The following is a 20933-nucleotide window of genomic DNA, read 5'->3' as shown; positions in this document are numbered from 1 at the left end:
TTAGAAAAAACTTCTTCACCGAAAGGGTAGTCAGGCACTGGACCAGGCTGCTCAGGGAAGTGGTTGAGTCCCTATCCCCGGAGACATTTAAAAAACAGGTAGATGTGGTACTTAGCACCATGGTTTAGTGGTGGACTTGGCAGTGCTAGGTTGCCAGTTGGACTTCATGATCTTAAGGGTCTTTTCCAGCCTAAATGATTCTATGCTTATATGATTCTGTAAGATGCCAGAAGCTGCCCTGATGTTGGATGGAGCCAGTTCCAGCCAACTCCAAGATGGACCCACTACTGGCCAAAGCTGAGTCAGTCAGCAATATAGGTAGTGCCTCTGTGATAATGTATTTAAGAAAGCATAAAAGGTTGCTTCACTGCAGCAGCCAGGAGAGAGGAGTGAGAATATAAGAGAAACAGCCTTGCATACACCAGTGTCAGTTAAGGAGAGGGAAGAGGTGCTCCAGGCGCCGGAGCAGAGATTCCCCTGCAGCCCACGGTGGAGACCATGGCGAGGCAGGCTGTGCCCCTGCAGCCCATGGAGAGTAATGGTGGAGCAGAGATCCACCTGCAGCCAGTGGAGGACCCCATGCCAGAGCAGGTGGATGTGCCTGAAGGAAGCTGTGACCCTGTGGAGAGCCCATGCTGGAGCAGGCTCCTGGTAGGACCTGTGGCTCTGCGGAGAAAGGAGCCCGTGCTGGAGCAGTCCATTCCTGAAGGACTGCATCCCATGGGAAGGGACCCATGCTGGAGCAGTTAGTGAAGAACTGCAGCCTGTAGGAAGGACCCATGTTGGAGAAGTTCATGAAGGACTGTCTCCCGTGGGTGGGACCCCACGCTGGAACAGGGGAAGAGTGTGAGGAGGAAGGAGCGGCAGAGACAATGTGTGATAGACTGACTGCACCCCCTGTTCCCTGTCCCCCTGCGCCGCTCAAGGGGAGGAGGTGGAGAAGTCAGGAGTGGTAGGGTGGCTTGATGGGCACCTGGCAGCCAGTCAATGTCAACCCACCAGATAGATATAGTCTACTGTTGTTGCAGTGTAGATCTGATAGAATTATAGTCTTTGCTTTGCCCTAGCTTCTCCAATGATTTTTTCTGGATATTGATTAATTATGCAGTATTCTCCACTTGTTACTTCACTGGCTTTTAGCAAGTGTTACTGCTTGTAACAGTGGAGGGCTGATGACTGTAATTAAATTAGAGGCTGGTAGTAGATGCTTGTCTGGTGTTTGATCAGGTGGGGAGGGGGAAACATGTATCTGGAAGTAGAGAACCCTCAATTTCAAAATGGAGAGTTGATTTTTTAAATTTTTGTGTTGGATATTGTGACCTTCTTGAACAAGTCACGTAATACCCCTTGATCAGTTTGGCCTTGCTTATTAATTCTGAAACTTTAAAGTGCTCCAACTCATTCATGATCTCAAACAGGATAGACTATCCAAACTGATATCTATCTATCTAGTTATATAGATAGAAGGCAGAAAAAATAAGATGAAGCTTTGACACAGTTTATATTAATCAATTGTGTAGTTTCACACCAAAACATCTTTCAGTCGTGAACTCTTATCTCCCTCTCTTTTTCATCATAATGGTTAAGCACTACCATTATACCATACTTATATATACTACCATACTTATAGCAGAAAACACCTAATTTTTCTCACAAATTTGGCACTTCACAGAATAATTAGCCTTCACCACCACTGAACTCGTAGAGGAAAACCTGTCTACATAGTTGTTGTTACCTTCAGGATATAGGCAGGTCAATAGATAACATTTTCCTTTGTCCCATTTTGTGTAGTTATTGTGGAATTTGTTTCCTATTACTGTCATAGTTAATGTATATGAATAAGTGAAGACTATATTTCACTGAAATACACATATCTGTAGTTTAAACCACCCGTTTTTGAGTTTACTACAGATACTACAGCGTCTCTGATCCTTAGATGTGATCCTCAAATAAGCTTGGAAGAGGAGGTGTGAAATAAATGCTAAACATAATTCATGGAGCAAAAAAAATGGTCAGAAATCCGATAGTTTATAATTAGCAAACATATCAATTTAAGCTAAGTATTTTTTTAACACTGAATTTTTTTGGAGTGGTAGATTAAGTCTTTACAAACAAAACACAGCTAATTCTCCCTTATGCCTTCCAACTTTTGAGCCTTTAATGATTATAAAGAAAAGCTTCTGATTATAGAGTGATGTTTTTCCCTTTCTATTCCTTCAAAAAGTAAAAAAAAGCCAACTGTATGAAGATCCTAATTTTATCTATGTTGGCTGTGAACACTGAACTTGAGATAAACTCGTGTCAAGGCTTTAATGGTTTAAAGAACAAATGGGTTTTGTTTGTGGGGTTTTGTTCCCCCTCCTTAGTTCTTTAGTAGATCTGCCTCATAAAAATTTGGAGTTGTTAAGTAGTGGAGAAAAATAATCCCCCACAGTGTTGTAGATCTGCAAAGCAATTTTACATTGTTTGATTCAGTGCCTTCCGATGGTCTGATGTTGTGGTATATTATGAAACGAAGATTTTTCTGCTTGCTTGACTTCCCTGTTTCATGGGAAGGGAAACAATGCTATACTTCATGTTCCCTTAGACCTTCTGTGTATTTACCCAAACTATCCATGGAGAAGTTCTTATTTTGAGCAATATAAGAAAAGCACGTGTTCTGTGCGACACTGCGTTTTCCTGTCTTTGGTAATTATAACAGTGGACTCTCTTCTGTAGTACATCTTTCCTTTCCTCCATTACGGTTTTTCTGCTTGAGCAACTGACCTCAAGATAGGTGGACAGACAGACAGATAGGGAGGGGTGTGTGTGTCTGACTATCTATATATATAAATATATATTGCAGAAGAGTGGTGGTATGGAATACTTGCTGCGACTATTCTACCGCGCTCATTTTCTAGTATTGGCAGCCGTCTCTGTTGTAGGACACCAGTGCTGAACAATTCTTCATATATGTGTAGAAGTAAAATTTGAACAAACACAAGACAAATTTGAACTAAATCACGTTGTGTAGTTTCCTACATTTACTTAAATGCATTACATTTACCTAACTTGGTTCATTCTGGTTTTCGAAGCGTTATAATTAGATGTATGCTCAAGTTGGTCAAATCAGTGGTTTTGGGGGAGAGTCGTTTATTTCAGACTTAAATATGAGTTTGGCTATTTTGGCTTGAGATGTGAGCTGTGAGTTTAGGTACTTTAACTGACGTGATAACTGACTGGAGATATGACCCAACACCGTGATGTTGTACAAGCATTTGCTTACTGATCCATGTTTACAGTGCTGTGGATGCATGTGACCTTTTAAAAAAATCCTTCCTCTCCAAGCCCTCAAAAAGCTCAAGATCTCCCTTACAAAATAAAGGAATAAGTTAGGAAAACTAGGTATGTGTGTTTTGCACTGTTAGGCCTTATGAGTTTTGTTGCTTCAGAAGCCTCTTAGACCTGAGCAAGTAAGACTATGTGTGAAGAGAACAGCCACTGAAAAAGAGAGGGCAAACAGTGTAATGTATGCTCTTTTTGAGGGATTTGAAAGGAAAAGAGTATCTTACTTTGTTATCTATATGAACCATATAGTGAACTTTTTCATATTCTGGAAACTAAAACATAATTGTCAGAAGTTGAAATGATTGGACGAAGTGAACTTATTGGTGACTGCAGCTGGTATGATACAGGTGTGTCTTTCCCTGCCAGACTTCTGGTAATCAACTTGCATGTACAATCTCTGTTTCCAGTCCTTGTTGTTTCCAAGGCGTATGTTCTTCTGTTTATACTGTTTGAAGAGACTCCTGTTGGTGCTTCTTTCTGAACTGGTGTGTTTTTCCACAGCTCTGCAGAACTCTGAAGTAATAACAAAATGAGACAATATTTCTTTTTGTTAAAGGCTTTTTACTTTGTAAATGTTGGCCGTGGAATTCCTTTTGTGCCTTCACGTGCGGCCTCTGAGGCTTGGAGAAGGCGTGGGTAGCTCTGACCCAGTGAGCACATCAGCTTCCGTAGCATCTTTGGCATCTGGCTGTGGGTGGTTGGAGGATGTCATGCTGGAGCCTGTTCTGTGGAAGAAGCAGGAGGAGGTTATGCTGTCTCTTTTGCCGACTTTCCCATTCTGTGGAAATCCCCAGCCTGGAATTTGCAGTCTCTAAACTCTTTGCATTGCAATACAGTTAAATATTTTTATTTTTAGATCACTTTTCATTTAAATAACAGGGCTGGAGTTGAACGGGAAGTGTTAAGTGTTCTGACAGATAATCAACATTTTAACAAAATTGTAGCAACATTGAAGCACTGTTAAAAAGGGAAGTCTTTACATACCGCTGTTATAATGAAGAGTTTTCTTCCATCCTTTTAATGGATGGATGTAGAATCTGACTGTATCCAGCCTGAGTGATAAGTTGTATTTCTCTTTAGTGGAAACACTGAAGTACAGCAGTCCCTTGACCTGTTGTCATAGAAATTGAAGTGTACTGTGAAGCACTGGGCAAGCTAGCTGCTTACAGAGGAAAATCCAGGTGTCTGACTTTTTTTCTTGTCTTAAGAAGAGGGATCTTGCAGCCTGTGACTTCATATAGTGCAGTGGCCATGATGTTTTATTTTCTTCCTGTATTACTAACATACTGTCTGAAAGTTGAAGTGCAGTCTGCTAAATGTGTCTGAAAGACTTTTTTGGCACTTGGAGAAGAAAGTTTCCGGTCACCAATCCAGAAGTTGAAATATAATTTCTGCAATTCCAAAACACCTGAGATTTAAAACAAACAAACAAACAAACATATATTAATTTGGAGTGTTGGCAGTTTGATTGAGAAAATAAATAATCAGTGCTGTTTTGGAAAAGCATGTATTTTTAGACCAATTTCCTGAGGAAATGAAGCTTACATGATCGTGTTGTCTGTCTGCACATGTTGGTCCTTCCTGAAAAATTGTTGAGCCTGTCATCTGGTTTCAGCCAAACTTGAAACTTGAGGTGACATTTTGAAGACGGTTGTTTCTGAATTTTGTGAAAATTCGTTGGTAATGAAAGAGACCTAAACGTGTGCTCTTGCTGAGCAGAAAAGAGGCAGAACATGGCTGTTGTATGCCATCAGTAATCAACTAGTCAGTTTACACCTTTTAGGTTTCTTGTCTCCTGCTGAGAAGGAATATTGTAGAAGCCATGGAGAGCAGAGGGGACTGTTGTAGCAATGGTTGAGTTTACAGGAAGAAAGATACATTTCCATAGCAAAGTGAGGTTTCCTTATTTCCAGTGTGCACAGCAAGATGTGTTGAAGTTTTCCAAACTGAATGGAGTTGCAAAAAGAAGTCACTTCTCTATGTCTGCTCTTGGAAACTTTTCCTTTGAAACTGTAGATAGAACAGTTGGTAGAAACCACGCTTGTTCTTTTTGTTGTATTCTGTCTTTAAATGATGGATTTGAAATTAAGGTACGTGAATTTAATCTTACTCATTTTAAAAAAAACAAAACCAAAAAACTTTCTTATAGCTACATTTTAATACTCTGTAGAGGGTAGATTTTATTATATTAAACAAAAATATCATCCCAGTAACCTTTGTAAAGGTAGGGATAAGCTATGTTGTAAAAGCACAACTGACACTTCAGAACTGCTGCTTCACAGTTCTCTGCTTCTCTGCAATGTAGGGCTCTGTTAGCAGGTGACAAGTTACAGGCTAAATTTTGACTTCAGCTTCTGGGGTGTGTAGGTGTTTTAACCCCATTTAATGCCACTACAGATCTGTTGTGTTTAAAAGAAAATAAATAAATTCTCTCTCTTCCCCGCTCTTTCTCATGTATGTGTATACATACACACATATGCAGGTATGTGTGCACTTGTTTCTTTCTTAAGTATTTAGCAGCCAGTGGAAGTTTGAGAAGCTGCCATGTGAGTATTTCTGAAGTTATCCTGGTTTTTAAGTCGACCAATTTCTGTTTTACAGTGCCTGAAAATGACAACAAAGCGGAATTTGTTTGTGCGGCTGGTGCCATGCCGCTGTCTGCGTGGAGAGGAGGAAACAGTCACTACGCTTGATTATTCTCACTGCAGCCTGGAACAGGTGCCTAAGGAGATTTTTACTTTTGAAAAGACCTTGGAAGAACTCTATTTAGATGCTAATCAGATTGAAGAGCTTCCAAAGGTATGTTGGGTGGTTTTCCTTTTAGTTATGTTTATTAACTCTGTTACTTCATCAGCATTGTAGAAGCCAATAGTGTCTAGCTTCCCGCTTCAGCTTTTAGGCTGCAGTTTGCCAAAGATTTTAAAGTAAATGTTGGTCCCAGAAGAAGCAGCCCTGGTAGAAGTAATGTTTATGTGTTCCAGCTTGACTAGTTTGCTGCATGAATTGGGATGAAACTGCTTAAGCAGCTGATCCAGTCCGAGAGGTACGTAGCAGAAGAGGCAGGCTAATTTATTTCTGTGGCAGTGTCTGCTCAAACTGAGTAACTGTATTCAAGAAATTGTGGCATTCTGAATCTCTGATAACACATGAAGACTAGAAGCAGCAAGATTAATGTCTTGTTCAGATCTCTGCGCCCACAAAAGATAGCTACAATCCAAAGTGTATATTCACTTGAAGTCCTGCTTTCTTCTTCAATATGTGACTGAAGAGACTTTCTGAAGTATCTCCGATTACTTAAGTTCAAAAACTAGAGAGCTGGAATGCCACTCTGATTACATCTTCATTACAGAAATTAATATTTGTTGTTTGTTCTGAAATCTGAAGACAAACTGCATGCTGAATTAGTAGTATACCAGAGAAAAGAATGAAAATTTTTGCCAGTAAGACTGTTAAGAAGTACAAAGTGATCATTGCAATAGACTTTTTTTCCATTACTAGGTCCTATCTTGGTGGAATTAGAAACTTAGTAGTTAGATGAAAGACTTAATATTTAAAATTGTTTTGTCACAATTATATGCAAATCTTCACTGTCATGCAGGACAGCTATGGAATGCTGTGTTAGAATTTTTGGAAGTTTGCTATAACCACTACAGGTTTCGCTGGTTTGGATTTTTTGAAAGATAAATGAAACAAATGAGGAAATACAACAATTTCAGGATAGTAACTTGACAGATATCAGAAGCCCTGGATTCCAGTAAAGCTGACTTAAACCAGCTTGAGTGCTTTTGAAAACCCAGCCTTAAGCGGTCCTGAGAAGCCATCAATGAAAATCTGTATTTGTACGTTGAATAGAGCTAATAACATATAAGTTAAACCCAGACATTTTGTCAAAGTCTGTTATAGTTTAGAGCTTCCACTATTTTATTCTTGTCTCTTCCCAGGAAGCGATTTCTTTACTCCAGACCTAGTCACTTTAGGTTTCAGTAGCTTGCTTTTAAAGACTTTGTATCAGCCTTTGAGGTATTTTTTTGTCAGATGATTTCAGAACTTCATTCCAGTCTTTCATGCTTTATTGGGGAAGAATAAAATTGAATGCTTAAAAAACAGAATAAAATACCTTTCTTAGAAGAAAAAAAAAAAAAAAGGAAAAAAAAAAGAAAAAAAAAGAAGAAAAAAAAAAAAAGAGGAACTCTTCTGAACTCTTCTTGCATTAAATTCCTATTTCCCAGATCATGAGAACTAAACAAACATCTTCCTCCCAAACTCATAATTCTCTAAAAAATTCCTTTTAGTAATCTTAAAAGAGGAAGAAAGACTGTACTATAGCGATCAAATGGATGCACGTTGGCGTTTTAGACCAGAAGTGGTTAGTCTGCTTTGTCTTCCATTTCTGTTACATGCCATTTGATTTCATTAGTCAGTTCCTGTATGAAATCCGATTTTGATATGTGAGTAAACTGAGAGGTGGGCAGTCTACCACTTGCCTTGGTCTAGTCTAAGATTAAATTAGCCATGCAATTGGAAAGACTGCTTGAACATTTATGTTTTGTTCCTTTTTGCTTTTCTTTGCTGAACTGCAGGGACCTGTAATAGCCTACATTTGCTTCATGTTTATGTGTTTGTACATTATAATAAGTCATCCATATAGACTTATTTTTGAGAAGCTAAGCATTTTTTTCAGCTTTTAAGTAATTTTGGTCATTATTTTTTATTACCCTTTCAATTTTCAAAAGAAAAAACCCCACATATGAATTCAAATACTGTAAAGGAAACCAGCAGAGAGATTAGGGAGTAGAGAAGACATAATAGAAGTGTTTTATTTAATCATTTGACTAAAATTGTTCTCTTAAAACTATCCATAGAAGATCTGTAAAGGAAGGCCTGTAATGTTTGAAGTGATCCTAGCCGATTTGGAACCAGAGTTTCAAGCTGCGTATGCCTTTTCCCTAACCCAAGCTTTTATTTAGTCTCTTAACTCTGAAGAAGGCTTCTAATTAAGCCATCTCAGATGAAAGGTGAGGTACTTAATAGGCTGTCTCCAGCTTTCTGAAGCCTGGTTGAGACATTCGCACTCTTCCCCTTTCCTGTTTGCCCCGGTGGTGTGTTCTTACCCCTGTTTTGGAATCTGCTGCCCTTTGTGTGCCACAGCATAGCTGGTTTGGGGCTGTCTTGTCAACCTGATCACTGAAATGGCCTGTCAGCGTGTGTGGCTTTTTTTTTTTTTTTTTTTAATTGCCTCTAGTCTTTTCAGAACTCCAGCATACTTCAAAAATTGGTTCTTAGAGTATAACTCCTTAATTTCATTGACTGGCTGAGGGTGCAGCATGAGCAAGCTGCAGTGGAGAGAAAGATGGTGGTAGAGAAGGACTTTGCTTTATACAAAGTGCTGGTGTGCAGTCTTAGTTTCAAAAGTGACTGGGCATTTGAAATGGTTTCATCTTGTGTGCTAAATCACATCTGAAAAGGTATCCCATTTATCCCAAGTGTCATGGTGTGCATTTCAGCTGAAAAGCTTAAACTGTAGCAGTTTTAGTTTTCCCTCTCACTTTGCTGTTTGGAAGACATTAGAATTCTGCAGTAAAAGAGTCCTTAATTATATGACTTCTGGTGTTTACTAACAGTAATGATGATCTACTTAATCACTGAATAGTCGAACATTAAAAAAGAACAACAAAAAAAGGAACAACTGCAAAGTCAACACCATACAAAACTCCCCTCCCCTCCATTTTCCTTTAGGGATCTTGCAATTCCTTGTGCTGCATTTGCTTTCACCTGATTAATTGGGGAAATTTCTAATGATTCCAAGAGTCCAGATTATTGTTTTCAGAGATGAGTGTTAAGTATATATTCTTGTTTGAAGTACTGAAATAAAGGAATGGCTCCAAAACACATGAGCTCACCAAAGTTCTCCTTCCCATATAATATCCTAAGTAACTTGTGACTCTTCAAAGCCTTAATGATATCAACTAGTTCTAACAGGTGCACATTTCTGAGGAATTGGAAACAGTAGGCAAGTTAAAGCTCATTCCTTGATCTGTCCATCTTGCTAATTTATGTCTGCTTTTGTTCTGGGGTGGTATGTGCAAGTGTTACATGAATAGGGCTTGTTCAGTGGTCTGTGGTTGAAATAATGGCTTCATAATTGAGAGAAACCCAGGAAATTTTGGTTGAACTAAGCCCATTGCTATGATGTTGATTGGGATAAATTTTTTTAGTCATAGAACACTTCCTGGTTTTGTATGATCTTTTCTCAGAATTCCAAAAGGAAATAACACCAAGTCCAGGTATTTAGGAATGATCTTACCCAAAAATGTCAGGAAAGGAATATTAATCATAAATTGTTCAGATGAACCTTTTCAGCCACTTTCTTACAGATATTTATTTTGTACTATCTGTAAGCTTCGTATATATCATTTGAGGATTTTTTGTCCATTACACTAATATTACTTGCCCTATTTTGTCAATTTGTAAAGCTTTAGGGTAAGAATCTCGAAGTACCTTGCATATAGGAAGAGATCTGACTCTGAGCTAATATTTGATACAAATTATAATGCATGTATACAGAAGAGATCATACAGTTTTCTATGTCCTTAGATCAAACTTTCACTAGTTTTCATAATAATTTTGTTGGATTTTTGTGTACTTGAGCTAGAAAGCATAGAAGGGGAAAAATATTGTAAGATATAACAGAATAAAATTTCAACTTTTAGAGAAGATCAATACCTACTCAAGTCCTGTGTTGCAGAACTATTTGACTTTAAAAAATGCATCTATCAGGTTTTTTTTTCTTTTTTGAAGAAACTGTAATTACCTCTGGGGTATCACATGCCATGTCTATTATGGAAAATATTTTGCGATGTTTGCAAGACTGTGTGTAACTACAGGTCACAATTTCTGAGATACTGGAAGGAATTTGTAGGAAGTGTTAAGCATAGCTGCTGGCTTGTTGTGACTGCAGTTTTTTGCTTTTCTAAGCATTGTAAACTTAGCCAATTTTGAGTAAAACTAGTTAAATCAAGTTTGTATAGTCAAAGACTAAATAGTCTGGCCTTCAAGCTCCGAGGTCAGAAGTTTAAAGGGATTAAAACCAAAAGCTATATAGAGGAAACTCAGAGAAAGTCACACTCACTTTTTTCTTTGTTTCAATAGCAACTTTTTAACTGTCAGTCTCTGCACAAGCTGAGTTTGCCAGACAATGATCTAACCACATTGCCAGCATCCATTGCAAATCTCATTAATCTCAGGGAACTGGACGTCAGCAAGAATGGTAAGTCACTTCACTTATTATATTGGGGTAGCTAAAAGGCAAATCACTGTTGACTGTACAGAGACACTAGTGAAAGTATAATTTCTAGAAGCTACATAGCTAGTAAATGTTAAATTACTACTCTAAATCACTGCTTAACATAAAAGATGCTCTTTTATGGTCTGGTTGTGATATTTAATTGTATCTCTCAAGTTGATTTGTTTGTACTTTGAGATTCATTACTGAAAACTGATATTGTAAAGTATTTTATGTTCTCTCAAGATGCATATCCTCAAATTTGTTACTTTTAGTGGCTTTCCTCATGTTTCACTATACTAGAAGAGAGCACAAGAATTTGCAAATCTTTGCTGAATTCTATTGTTATATTTTGTTTCATATGAGAATTATTTTCAGTTAATTTTAATGAGCTGTCTGAAAATTGTAGTAGGACTTGGCTGCTTTGCTGTCCGGCTCTGGGGATGGTAACCTCTGTCACGTGGGGAAAAGTGACTATGGACAATGGCTGGTTCACTTGTCTGACTTGTTAAAAATCTATCATTTTGTGTGAGTCAGCCTTTTATAAATTATGAAACATTGTCAGACAAGCCTTGTATACAAGGGGTTTTATTAATGGTGCTGCTTTGGCAAGCTGGCAGATGTGTGCAGTGGTGAGGAAATTGAAATAACTTACATTGTCATCAGGCTTATTTGTGTGGCTTATTTGAGATTAAAAAAAGTTCAATCATGCTAATTGGTGAGGATATAACAATGTTGTCTTACTAATTCAAACTGAAGTAAGAGAACTTCTCCTTGAAATTGTACTTGAAAATAAGAATTACGTAAATATGCCAAAGATTTTATCATATTAAATTCATTGTTTTATTTAGACAGCTAGCTAATTATGACTCCACAAAGTTAAGTAAGTTCTGCTTTATTAAGAAAGTATTCCAGTTGTTGAGGTATTGGCATTCTCCTTGATTGTCCATTGTAGCCCAGTCTGTACTTAAACTGTTACTTTATTATTTCTGCCTAATGAACGCAGCATTTAGTGTGATAAATTGACCTGATTGTCACTGCTCTGTTCCTGGTACAAGTGGATTAATAGTCTTTCTTAAAGAACATTGGCCTTAAACTTTCGTAGTGACACACAACAAAGAAAGAATCATCTTTTTGTCCTAGACTGAACTGTTGAAAGGATTAACTGTTTCCAACACAAGTTCTCAATGCGTAAGACTTAAAAACAGCAAAAGGGCATTTGAGTTCCAGTGCTGGCAAATTCCTTAGCTTATGTACGTAAATAGGCAGCCGGTCACTTACCAGCTAGAGAGTTACTTGTCCGTCCAAAATGGCGTAACCTTTAGCTAAGCCTTCAGAGAGCTGCTGAAAGAGCATTTGTTCCTCTGAGGCATATGAAGAATTTAAGGAGGCAATAGCTGAACGATACGCTATCCCAGTAAACTGTGAAGCTCTGTTTTCTAGGGGTTGTTTTGTTTTTAACACCAGGACACAAGCTTATTTAAACTATTATCATGTGCCTGTTCTCAATCTTATCACGGTTTGGATAGCTTCTCTGCTTAGTATTGCACATCAAAAATAGTCCTGAGCTCATGCGCTTGTTTACTTGGGACATCTTGTCTCCCACTATTCCTGAAAGCTCTGTAAAACTCAAAAAAAACAAATCAGTGTTTTCTTCTGGTGTGGGTGGAGCTAGATCATGGAGTGCAGATGCCTTTAGGTCAAATACACATTTAGTTTTAAAGGTTGTATTTTAGAAGGATGGTTAGTTAGACTTTAGTTTTCAAATACCAGCATACGTGAAATACGATAGGATTTTCATGTAAGTTAGTGGAGCTGTTTGTGGCATAGGCATAATTGAATGTATTGACCGAAGAGAAGTATTGAATTTTTTAAAGAGCTGATACAAAAATGAAGAATGAAGCTTCGGTTTAAAAATGTGTTCAGGTTACCTCATGAATGGCAGTCTGGCTCACAGAGGGAGACCTGTTGCACAGGAGAGCATCGAGCTTTCCACGTAGAACTACATACCTGTATATGTGTGTGCATAATATTTGACATTCAGATGAAAGATCAAAATGGCAGAAATTCTTCACGGTAGCAGATTTGTTACATAAAAGCTATTAGTCGAAGAAAGCAATCATTATGATGCTTTAGTAGCTCATAAAGGGTCTTGCCTTTTTAATTTCATATCTAAATGTGTCTAATTTCATATATACAATATATAAAACTATGTAGCAGAGACACGGCAGATGTGCAAGGGTGGATACTTAAGAATATTTAATAATATTTAATCAGAACAAGGATTCATCTAGTCTAGTGTCCTGTCTCCAACAGTGACCAGAAGCAGAAGCCTAGGGAAGATTTAGTGAAGTACAGAAAGCCAGGAGACATGCGTGTTTCCCTGTGCGCTCCCAGTGTCCATCACCTTCTGTTATTGGGCCTTCTTGAGCCAGACAAGGTGGGGTTTTTATTTAGTAGTCTTCATTTGACTCCTCTGTTAATTTATCTAGTCTTTGCATGAAGTGATGTATGTTTCAAGGCATCCGCTGAGTTACAGAGTACAAGCCTCTAATGGTTGTGTGTTGTGGAGCATAAAGAAGTCTTTGTACAAGTGTTTGGTTTGGAATATATTATTCATGGCTGCTGAAGAGGTCATGGCATAGATGTAGCCTAAAGTATCAAACTGCTGCTATATATGCAGCAAGCATGGAACAGAGCTAGTTTTAACTCTGCCTTTGGTCTTGGCAATAGGCAATAAATTCTGTAGTTTTTTGGTAGTGAGTACATCAGTCGTCCATTTATGGCATTTTAACCTGATTCCCAAGGCTATTGTGAACCCTTAGTATCAGAGGTATTCCATTGCTTCTTTCCAGGTACGTTTCATCTTTGAAGCTTTTACCTGAAGCTTGATGCTGTCGTAGTTGCAAAGATGAAATGATACTTGAACCAATGGTACAATAAATAAACTGCTTTCCTATACCAGAAATTTCATCCAGCATTGTAGAAAGCATCAAGAGATGCACTTTTCTTCCAGTCCTACTGGGTTACATCCTAAAGAGAAGTAGCAGCATACAGAATGTAAGACCTGTGTAGGAAAAATGAGTGTTTTATTGATGAAGCTAAAGGAAAATTTAAAATTTTGTAATCCTCTATGGCCAAGTTACTTATGTATCGACAGTTGTACAGGGGAAGAAACCCAACACCCACCCAGAAGACCCACAACACTGCTCTTTGCCCCTAAATCTGTCTCTTTCAGGATTTATTAACCTTTAGGGGACAATAATTTCCTCATGGCTCTGGGATGCCAGCCTTAGCCTGCACCTGGGACAATGGGGAAGACTGTCAAGGAAATATTTTTACGTCTTCTTTGAAGAAGGGGAAGCATTCATGTACAGTGTACGATGGTGTATATAAATGGACAGAAGAGTTAGCTTTACAGGTTACTAGAATCAAGTGATTTGAAAGGTTGAAGCATATGATGAAGTGACTGCCAGCGAAATCAGACTTTCCTGGAAGCCTGGGAAATGGCCTTGAAATTGCTTGCACCTGTGGAGTTAGTATAGTGGGAAACAGTGAGATGGTCTATTTTTCCCTGCTTGCAGGTGGTGAAAGAAAAAGATGGAATTTTTTAAGTTCTATATTATTCAGGCCTTTGGAGGATTAAATAGCAAGATTAGAAAATAACTATCAAGACCAAAAGAAACATGGGTTATTTTGGAAATAAGAGTATCTTCAATAGTTTCTTCGATACTAAGGAGTGATTCTCTTTCACTGTGATATTACAGTACATTTAAACATGTCAATTTGTTAGTCTGTATTGCAAGGAATATTCACAGAAAAATGCACAAACTGAACCCAAGAACGCAAATATACACACACACACCTCCCAGTGTCCAGACATATCTGCCTATAAAATTATTTTAAGTAATTTTAAAGAATTTTGTTAACAGATGGAAATTTAGATCAAATATGTTTTCTTCAGTGTTTTAAAATCATCTGCTGATTTGGCAAACTAGCTTTAGTACACTGTGTGCCAAAAGTTGGGGAATTGGAAAATGAGAATTCATGAGAGTATCTAGTCCTATGTTGCCCATCTGGTGCATTTAGGAATATGGTTTTTCTAGGAATTGAGAATTATTCATAGTTAATAGGGAGGCAGATCCAAGTTTTATTTTCCGCAGGGAGAAGTAAGAGAGGAAGATCCTGAATACAAAAATAACTTGCTGTAAATTTGCTATTTCTCTGCTTATATGGGGCAGAGGGATGGGAATGGCAGATAGGAGCAGGAGTGTTATCCATGATAGTGAAATAAAAGAAAAGATAATTGATCTGGTGCTGACTCCGGAGTATGTAGCTTTACTATAATATAATTCATCATATATAGCTTATAAATTTATCCTAAATGTAGGCAGCTGTTCTATTTAAAGTTCTTTATTTAAGTGTTTATAATATTTTTTCTTAACTTTATTGTCTGTCTTATTAAAGATACTGAATAGGATCTGTCTCTGCAGAATAAAATGATCTCTGTGTGTAAGAGGATGAAAACAGAATAGAATTTCAGTGCAGTTAAGGTCTTGAACGTGGGATTTGAGTGTACCTATCTGAAATTCTGAAATAAGTTTAATACAAATCTCTTCCTGGACTCAAAGAAATTTTTGTACCACAGAAAAGGCATTGCAGACATAATTATGGGGTTTTTGGATGTGGATTTGAATGTAAAGACAGAATGTACTGTTATTTTTGTAAAGGGATGTGCTTTGAGTGACAGTCATCATGTATCCAAAAGTGACTGGATAGACAACACTGAATTTGCGGGGGGGGGGGGGGGGGGGGGGGGGGCAAAGCAGCTTTATGTGTTTATGTTCTGCTTTAGTTTCAGGTTACTCTGGGCACTCGACAACACTCCAGCCATGAATTAGACATAGCTGAAAACCACCTGAACCTCAGTAATTGTCCAAGACAGCATTATGAACAAAACTGCTTCCCACAACCTTCCTAGTGTTCCACATTTTGCAATTTTACCACGATTTTACCCTGCCCTGGCATGTTTAGGTTTATGTAAATTAGCATCAGGCATGTCTTCAAGAAGCAGCATTATTGGCTATCCTTTTTTTTCCAGAGAAAAAGCATTTAGGAACCTGTCTTGCTACTCACACTCCTTCTCTTTTACGTTGTGTAAGCAACGTGGCTAGAGCAGGCCTAGAGATACCTTACTCTAAAAATTGAAGTTCTTCCAAACGGTTTGAGAGTGAATGCTTGGAGGACTCTTCCGGGCTTGCTGGAATATCCTAGCTCTGCCAGTACATGTATATAAAAGGAATAAAAACCCAAAAAACTAAAAAAAAACAAAACAAACAAAAAAAAAAAAACCAAAAAAAACCCCAACAACAACAAAAAAACCCCACTAAACTGTCATCTTGTTTTCTCAGCTCTGATAACTTAGCAGTGCAAGTTATTGTTGGAGAAAGTGGTGAGGAGTCACTATCCATTTAAAGAGATCAGGAGGCTAACATACAGTATAAAATAGGATTCATTACTGTCTGAACCTCACAGAGTTGGCATGAGTTATTAGCTTTCAGATTAAAAACTTAAAATTTTGAATTCCACAAGTGGACTCAAAACAAAAAATTTAGAAATACTAAACTTGACTCAGACTTGTAATGGGTTCAAAGCTATAAAAAAGCAGTTTACGTCTTAATTCTGCTGCTTTTTCCACATGTGGACACTTACTCTGCAAAAGAGCCTTTTGTCTTAATTGTGAATAAATATTTTATTACTGTATAAATGTATGTAGTTAAGTACCCACCTCATTAACAAAATAAGCACCAAATATATTGCCAATACTGTATTTTATTGTAAATCTAATTGTATTATAATAGTTATTACAACCAATAAGAGTACATTTTTCTTGAAAACTCATTAGAAAAGCTTAAAAATTTCCCTATGAAAGTATTTCCTGGTTTTTGTTTTTTTGGTTGGTTTTTGCCTTCCCCCCCCCCGTTTTTTAAATGAAAACACTGTTTAACTTGTTTCTGTCAGATTTGTAGCTCGACTGACATTTACGCATTAATCATGACATGGACTGTACAAGTGTTATCTGTTTTCCTGTATGAAAAACCTTCAGACAGTTCTCCAAATAAAGATTCAACTTCCATTTTTCATTGTGTAAACTTAAGAAAGGAGCCCCCAATGTAATCATAGCATACAACTCTGCAAGTGACCATCATTAAAGGGAGGACAAATGGGAAAGGAAACTTTAAAACTTTCAGAGTGTGTAGAGTTGGAGAAAAGGACTTTGTAAAGTGAAGACGGAGAGGTGAATCTGCTTACTAAGCTGTAAGTAGATAGCTGTAAAGCAAAGTTACTTCAAAGAAAAATCAGGAAATCCAGTGGAGTTTGTTTTCAGAATTTTGTAATCATTTTGTAAGATTTTTAGATTAGTGATTTCCTTGATAAAAGCAAAAGTTTTTCGAGGAAGGGAACTTTCCTGCGTAAACAAAATGGAGAGAGTAGAGGAAAAAAAAGCCGTATAAATGTATCAAAATCGGTGTTTTATTAAATCTGTAACAAGTTTAATGATGATAGGTTAAACCTGTGACAGATTTATTTTTTGAGTTGTACCTTTTGAGAAAGGAAGGTTTCTTCCACAGGTCTCTAAGCTTATATATTTTTGCCTTTAGTAAGAGATGGTCAGAAAGCCACAGCTTCTGTAATGCTCATATACAAGGAAAACCAAGTTGCAAGGAATTTCACAATTCTGACACTCTGAGAGTGCAAGAGTGACATATAGCTTTGGGATATCTGTTTGCAGAACTAGATGAAAGTATATTTGAAATAGTTGCTCCTTTCTGGTGAAACGATTCATTTTTTTAGGATAGGTTTTCACTAAATAAGCCAGAGCCTCCTCAGCGGCTTGGTGACGACTAGTATGCTGAGTACCACCTTGTGCACAGGTACACGGAGGCCAACCTTGTGTCGAGCTGCAACTCCAGCTCTGATCAGGAAGTTGTTACTGCTGCCCTGCAGGCTGGTCAGGCATCTCGTGGAAACCTGAGATCCTGGTTGATCTGAAACCCACTGGGGCAGGGGATCCTCCAAGAATTTTGGAAAGAGGAATGAACATTCAAAAGGAAGGATGGATGGGTCAGCATTGTGCAGTGAATTGATTGGCTCTAACACACTGCTTACTTTGAATAATGAAAAGTACTGCTTTTAATTCAGAAGGTATGCAGAAATCCCAATTAAAGCAAATTATATATAGGAATACAGACCATGATTGACTGATACTTTAGTTTAAACATTCAGTTTAAAATTTCAGCTTTTGCAAACAGAGTCTATGTAATCTTTGGGAGCGTTGTGGCATATTCTTGAGCTCTGAAAATATTTTTATTGCCATGTTTGATCCATATTGGCTGGAAGGACAGTTGTAGCAGAGGCCTGAGTGGAAGAACAAATAAAAGCTGCTCTTTTTATGGTGGAGCTGCTTTCAGGTAGGTCCTAATAGCTGCCTGCCCGGAAATTGAGACCAGGATGAATAGATTAGCTGATGGAAGAATGTACGTAATGAAGGTTTCTTTCATATTCCTGCAAGCTGAGCTTGTATGTTTGCCTCTGTGTCCTCTATACTTGCAAGGGTGCAGAGTGGGATGGGTACACAGGAGGCTGTAGTTTCATTTATTTTGCAGCAAGGGAGCTTTTTGGTGTGCCTGCTCTTTGGAGAGATTTTTTTTTTCCCTCACATTCCCCACAAACTGAGAGATCTAGCTGTAAACTTTTTCCTTTGGGGACATCACCCATATGGCTTCCACAGGTCTTATATTTGTTAGTAATTTTCTTTCTCTGTGCTTTTTAGGAATTGAACAATTTTTTTTTTTTTTTTTTTTTTTTTAATTTGCAAGCCTGTTTAAAATGTTTCTGTGTGAGAAGAGGTGGAACTTGATTTGGAGGCACTGCCACTGCTGTATAGCAGTAATAGTTTCAATAACTGAAGTCTAGGCATACTAGTTTTAGTATTTGATTGTGAAGAAAAACACAATTGCATGACTAGAGTATGAACAGCAGAGCAAGCCCCCGTCTGCAGTAGAGCTGAAACAGTAGTGTACTGGGGTGTCAGCTCTGGGATCCATTGCAGTGAAGGACACTGCCAGTGGAGGATGTGACTTGCACAGTTTTGAGAATTGCCAGTGTTTCTGAGTGAAAAAATCTTATCTGATGGAGAGAATAAGTTGTCCCAGTTTTCTCTCCTGCTCTGCAAGTTACGCTGACCCTGGTGATAGGGAAGGATTGTGCTATATAGGGGAGGAGATGAGTGTAACTCCAGATGGTGAGTGGGACCCCAATTATACTTACAATTGCCTTAATCGAGTCGAAACAAAGAGAGGGACATTTGTGCACATTTGCTCTGACGAGCTCTGCCAAAACAATCATTGCTCTCTGGGGAGTTAGAGATCAGGCAAAATTCCGCATTTCAGCTGTGTTATGTGATCCAGAACTGAGGTTGATTACCTCCAGATTTGTGGCCATTGACCCGAAATACCTAGATGACCTTTTTGGTATGCCCTTTGGGCATGTACCGCAGCTGGTCTGGGATCCTGATTAAACACCGCTTTCTAGGTTAGGCTGGTTAGCTGGTGAGTTTTTGCCAAGTAGAGTTCTGAGTGATGAATGCTTTCTGCTTTTGGCTTAGTCCAGACAAGAATTTTAGATTCCTCTTCCTTACCTTACTGCCAAATTTTCCTTAACAATCTTCCAGTCATGCTCCACCCCCACCACCCCTGCTTTTTTTTTTTTTTAAGTGTTTTTGGTAGAAACTGGCCAGAGAGTTCAGAAGTGCCTGACATTTGGGAAAATGGGGAGGAAGGAACAGAGAAGTAAATACTGAAAGCTGTTATGTAAACCTCACTTCTGTGGGAAACTAGACTACAAAAAGAACTTTGCTCTCAATTCAATTTGGATCCAGTAGTTAAAGATTACCAGCGAATTGTATGTCTTCCTGTTGTGCTCTGCAAATGGTCATAGTCCACAAGTGTGATGGTTTGTATTTTTTTGGAAAACAGTCAGTGTGATCTGTAAATCAGCTACAGCACTGAAATGGGTTGGGGGTGATGGTTGTTATCGTATAAAGTAGAAAACAGTACGATGAAGAACCTGTCCATATGATGCTTTTCAAGGAAGGCGGGATAAGGCTGCAAGAGACTAGATAACCCCCAAGTAATCTGTTGCACTGTCTTCCTCTTATATAATCCTTGAGTGTCAGTGCATAAAGGAAGCAGTAAAAAAAAAAAAAAGAAAGAAAAATGGTATTTGGAAGGAATGTGGATCTCAATTTGCAGTGCTCATTTGATCAGATGCTCATGGAGGGTGGGGGTGTCTATCAAATGGATTAATTAGCACAGCGTTACAAAATGAGTGTGGAAAGATGGTCACAGAGACCCTCGAGGTTTGCTGAGCTTCCTTAATGGGGAAGAATATTCAGGACACTAAGGCTAGATTGAAAGCAGAGAAAGAAGGAACAGATCCTCTTCAAAAGTGCTCTTCACAGCCCTTTGTCCTTCTCTCATGTTTTTTTTGAGTGTCTCTTTGCCTTCTTACTTACTCTTCTTTCTTACTTGCTTTTTGAATTTGCTTTCTTGGTGGAAGAACTGAAAGAATACTAATCCAGCAGTAACTGCATGTTTCTAGCATGTGGGAGGAATATAGCTGAGGAAAATGAGTGTCTGAAGGTTGTTGTATAGCCAGTTAGTAAATGCAACTTCCTATCACATGGTAGAGAAGCAGTCTCCTAGTTTTTTTCCTCTTCTGAATGTGTACTACAAACATCAGGTGTATTTCATGCTGTCATTCCCAATTTACTGCTCTTTTGAATGATGGCTGCTGTTTATCCATACTGAAGTGTTGAGTGAGGTTGGTAAAGATGGTGTGTGCCATAACAATCCTGGCTCTAAGAACAAGCAAAATTAAATTTATGGGCTCCTTCATTGTTAGCTTTCTTATATCAGTTGAATTTCTGTTGTTAATTTGTTGTTAAAACTATTGCTGCCTCTTGCCCAAGGCATAGTAAAACAAGAGACTACTGTAGCATCCTCCAATTATGTACAAAAGCATGCTGATTTAACATGTCTGTATTTGGATAGCTAATATTTTATTTGGCTGTTCTTTTGAGAGTAAGTTTACATTGACAGTCTCCTCTCTAGCAGATGTGCTGTGTGTTTTCTTTTCTAGGTAGTTATCACAGATTTAAGTCTTCTGTGCTTCAGTGAATTCTTGACACAGGCAGTGGAAACTAATATTAATATTAAAAACATGAGGTTTAACATGTTGGACCAGAGCAATCTTTCATCCA

General features: G+C 38.1%; 1 protein-coding gene across 6 annotated transcripts in view; it reads left to right on the top strand.

Annotated features, from left to right (window-relative positions):
- The window catches only part of LOC309602773 (uncharacterized protein), a 57841-nt gene that overhangs the window by 23492 nt on the left and 13416 nt on the right, over positions 1 to 20933 (top strand). For all 6 annotated transcript variants that reach the window (XR_014230712.1, XR_014230713.1, XM_082336678.1 and 3 more), the window contains exons 3-4: positions 5929 to 6126; positions 10477 to 10594. Coding sequence is in view for 4 of the 6 variants with exons in the window: in XM_082336678.1 (XP_082192804.1) it covers positions 5929 to 6126; positions 10477 to 10594 (316 nt within the window). In the remaining 2 variants the exon portion in view is untranslated. The remainder of the gene's footprint in view (positions 1 to 5928; positions 6127 to 10476; positions 10595 to 20933) is intronic.

Source organism: Platalea leucorodia (genome assembly GCF_965183815.1).
Source record: "Platalea leucorodia genome assembly, chromosome: Z".
NCBI lineage: Eukaryota > Metazoa > Chordata > Aves > Pelecaniformes > Threskiornithidae > Platalea > Platalea leucorodia.
Note: the sequence above shows the minus strand (reverse complement) of the source record. Positions and strands in the feature narration are given on the sequence as shown.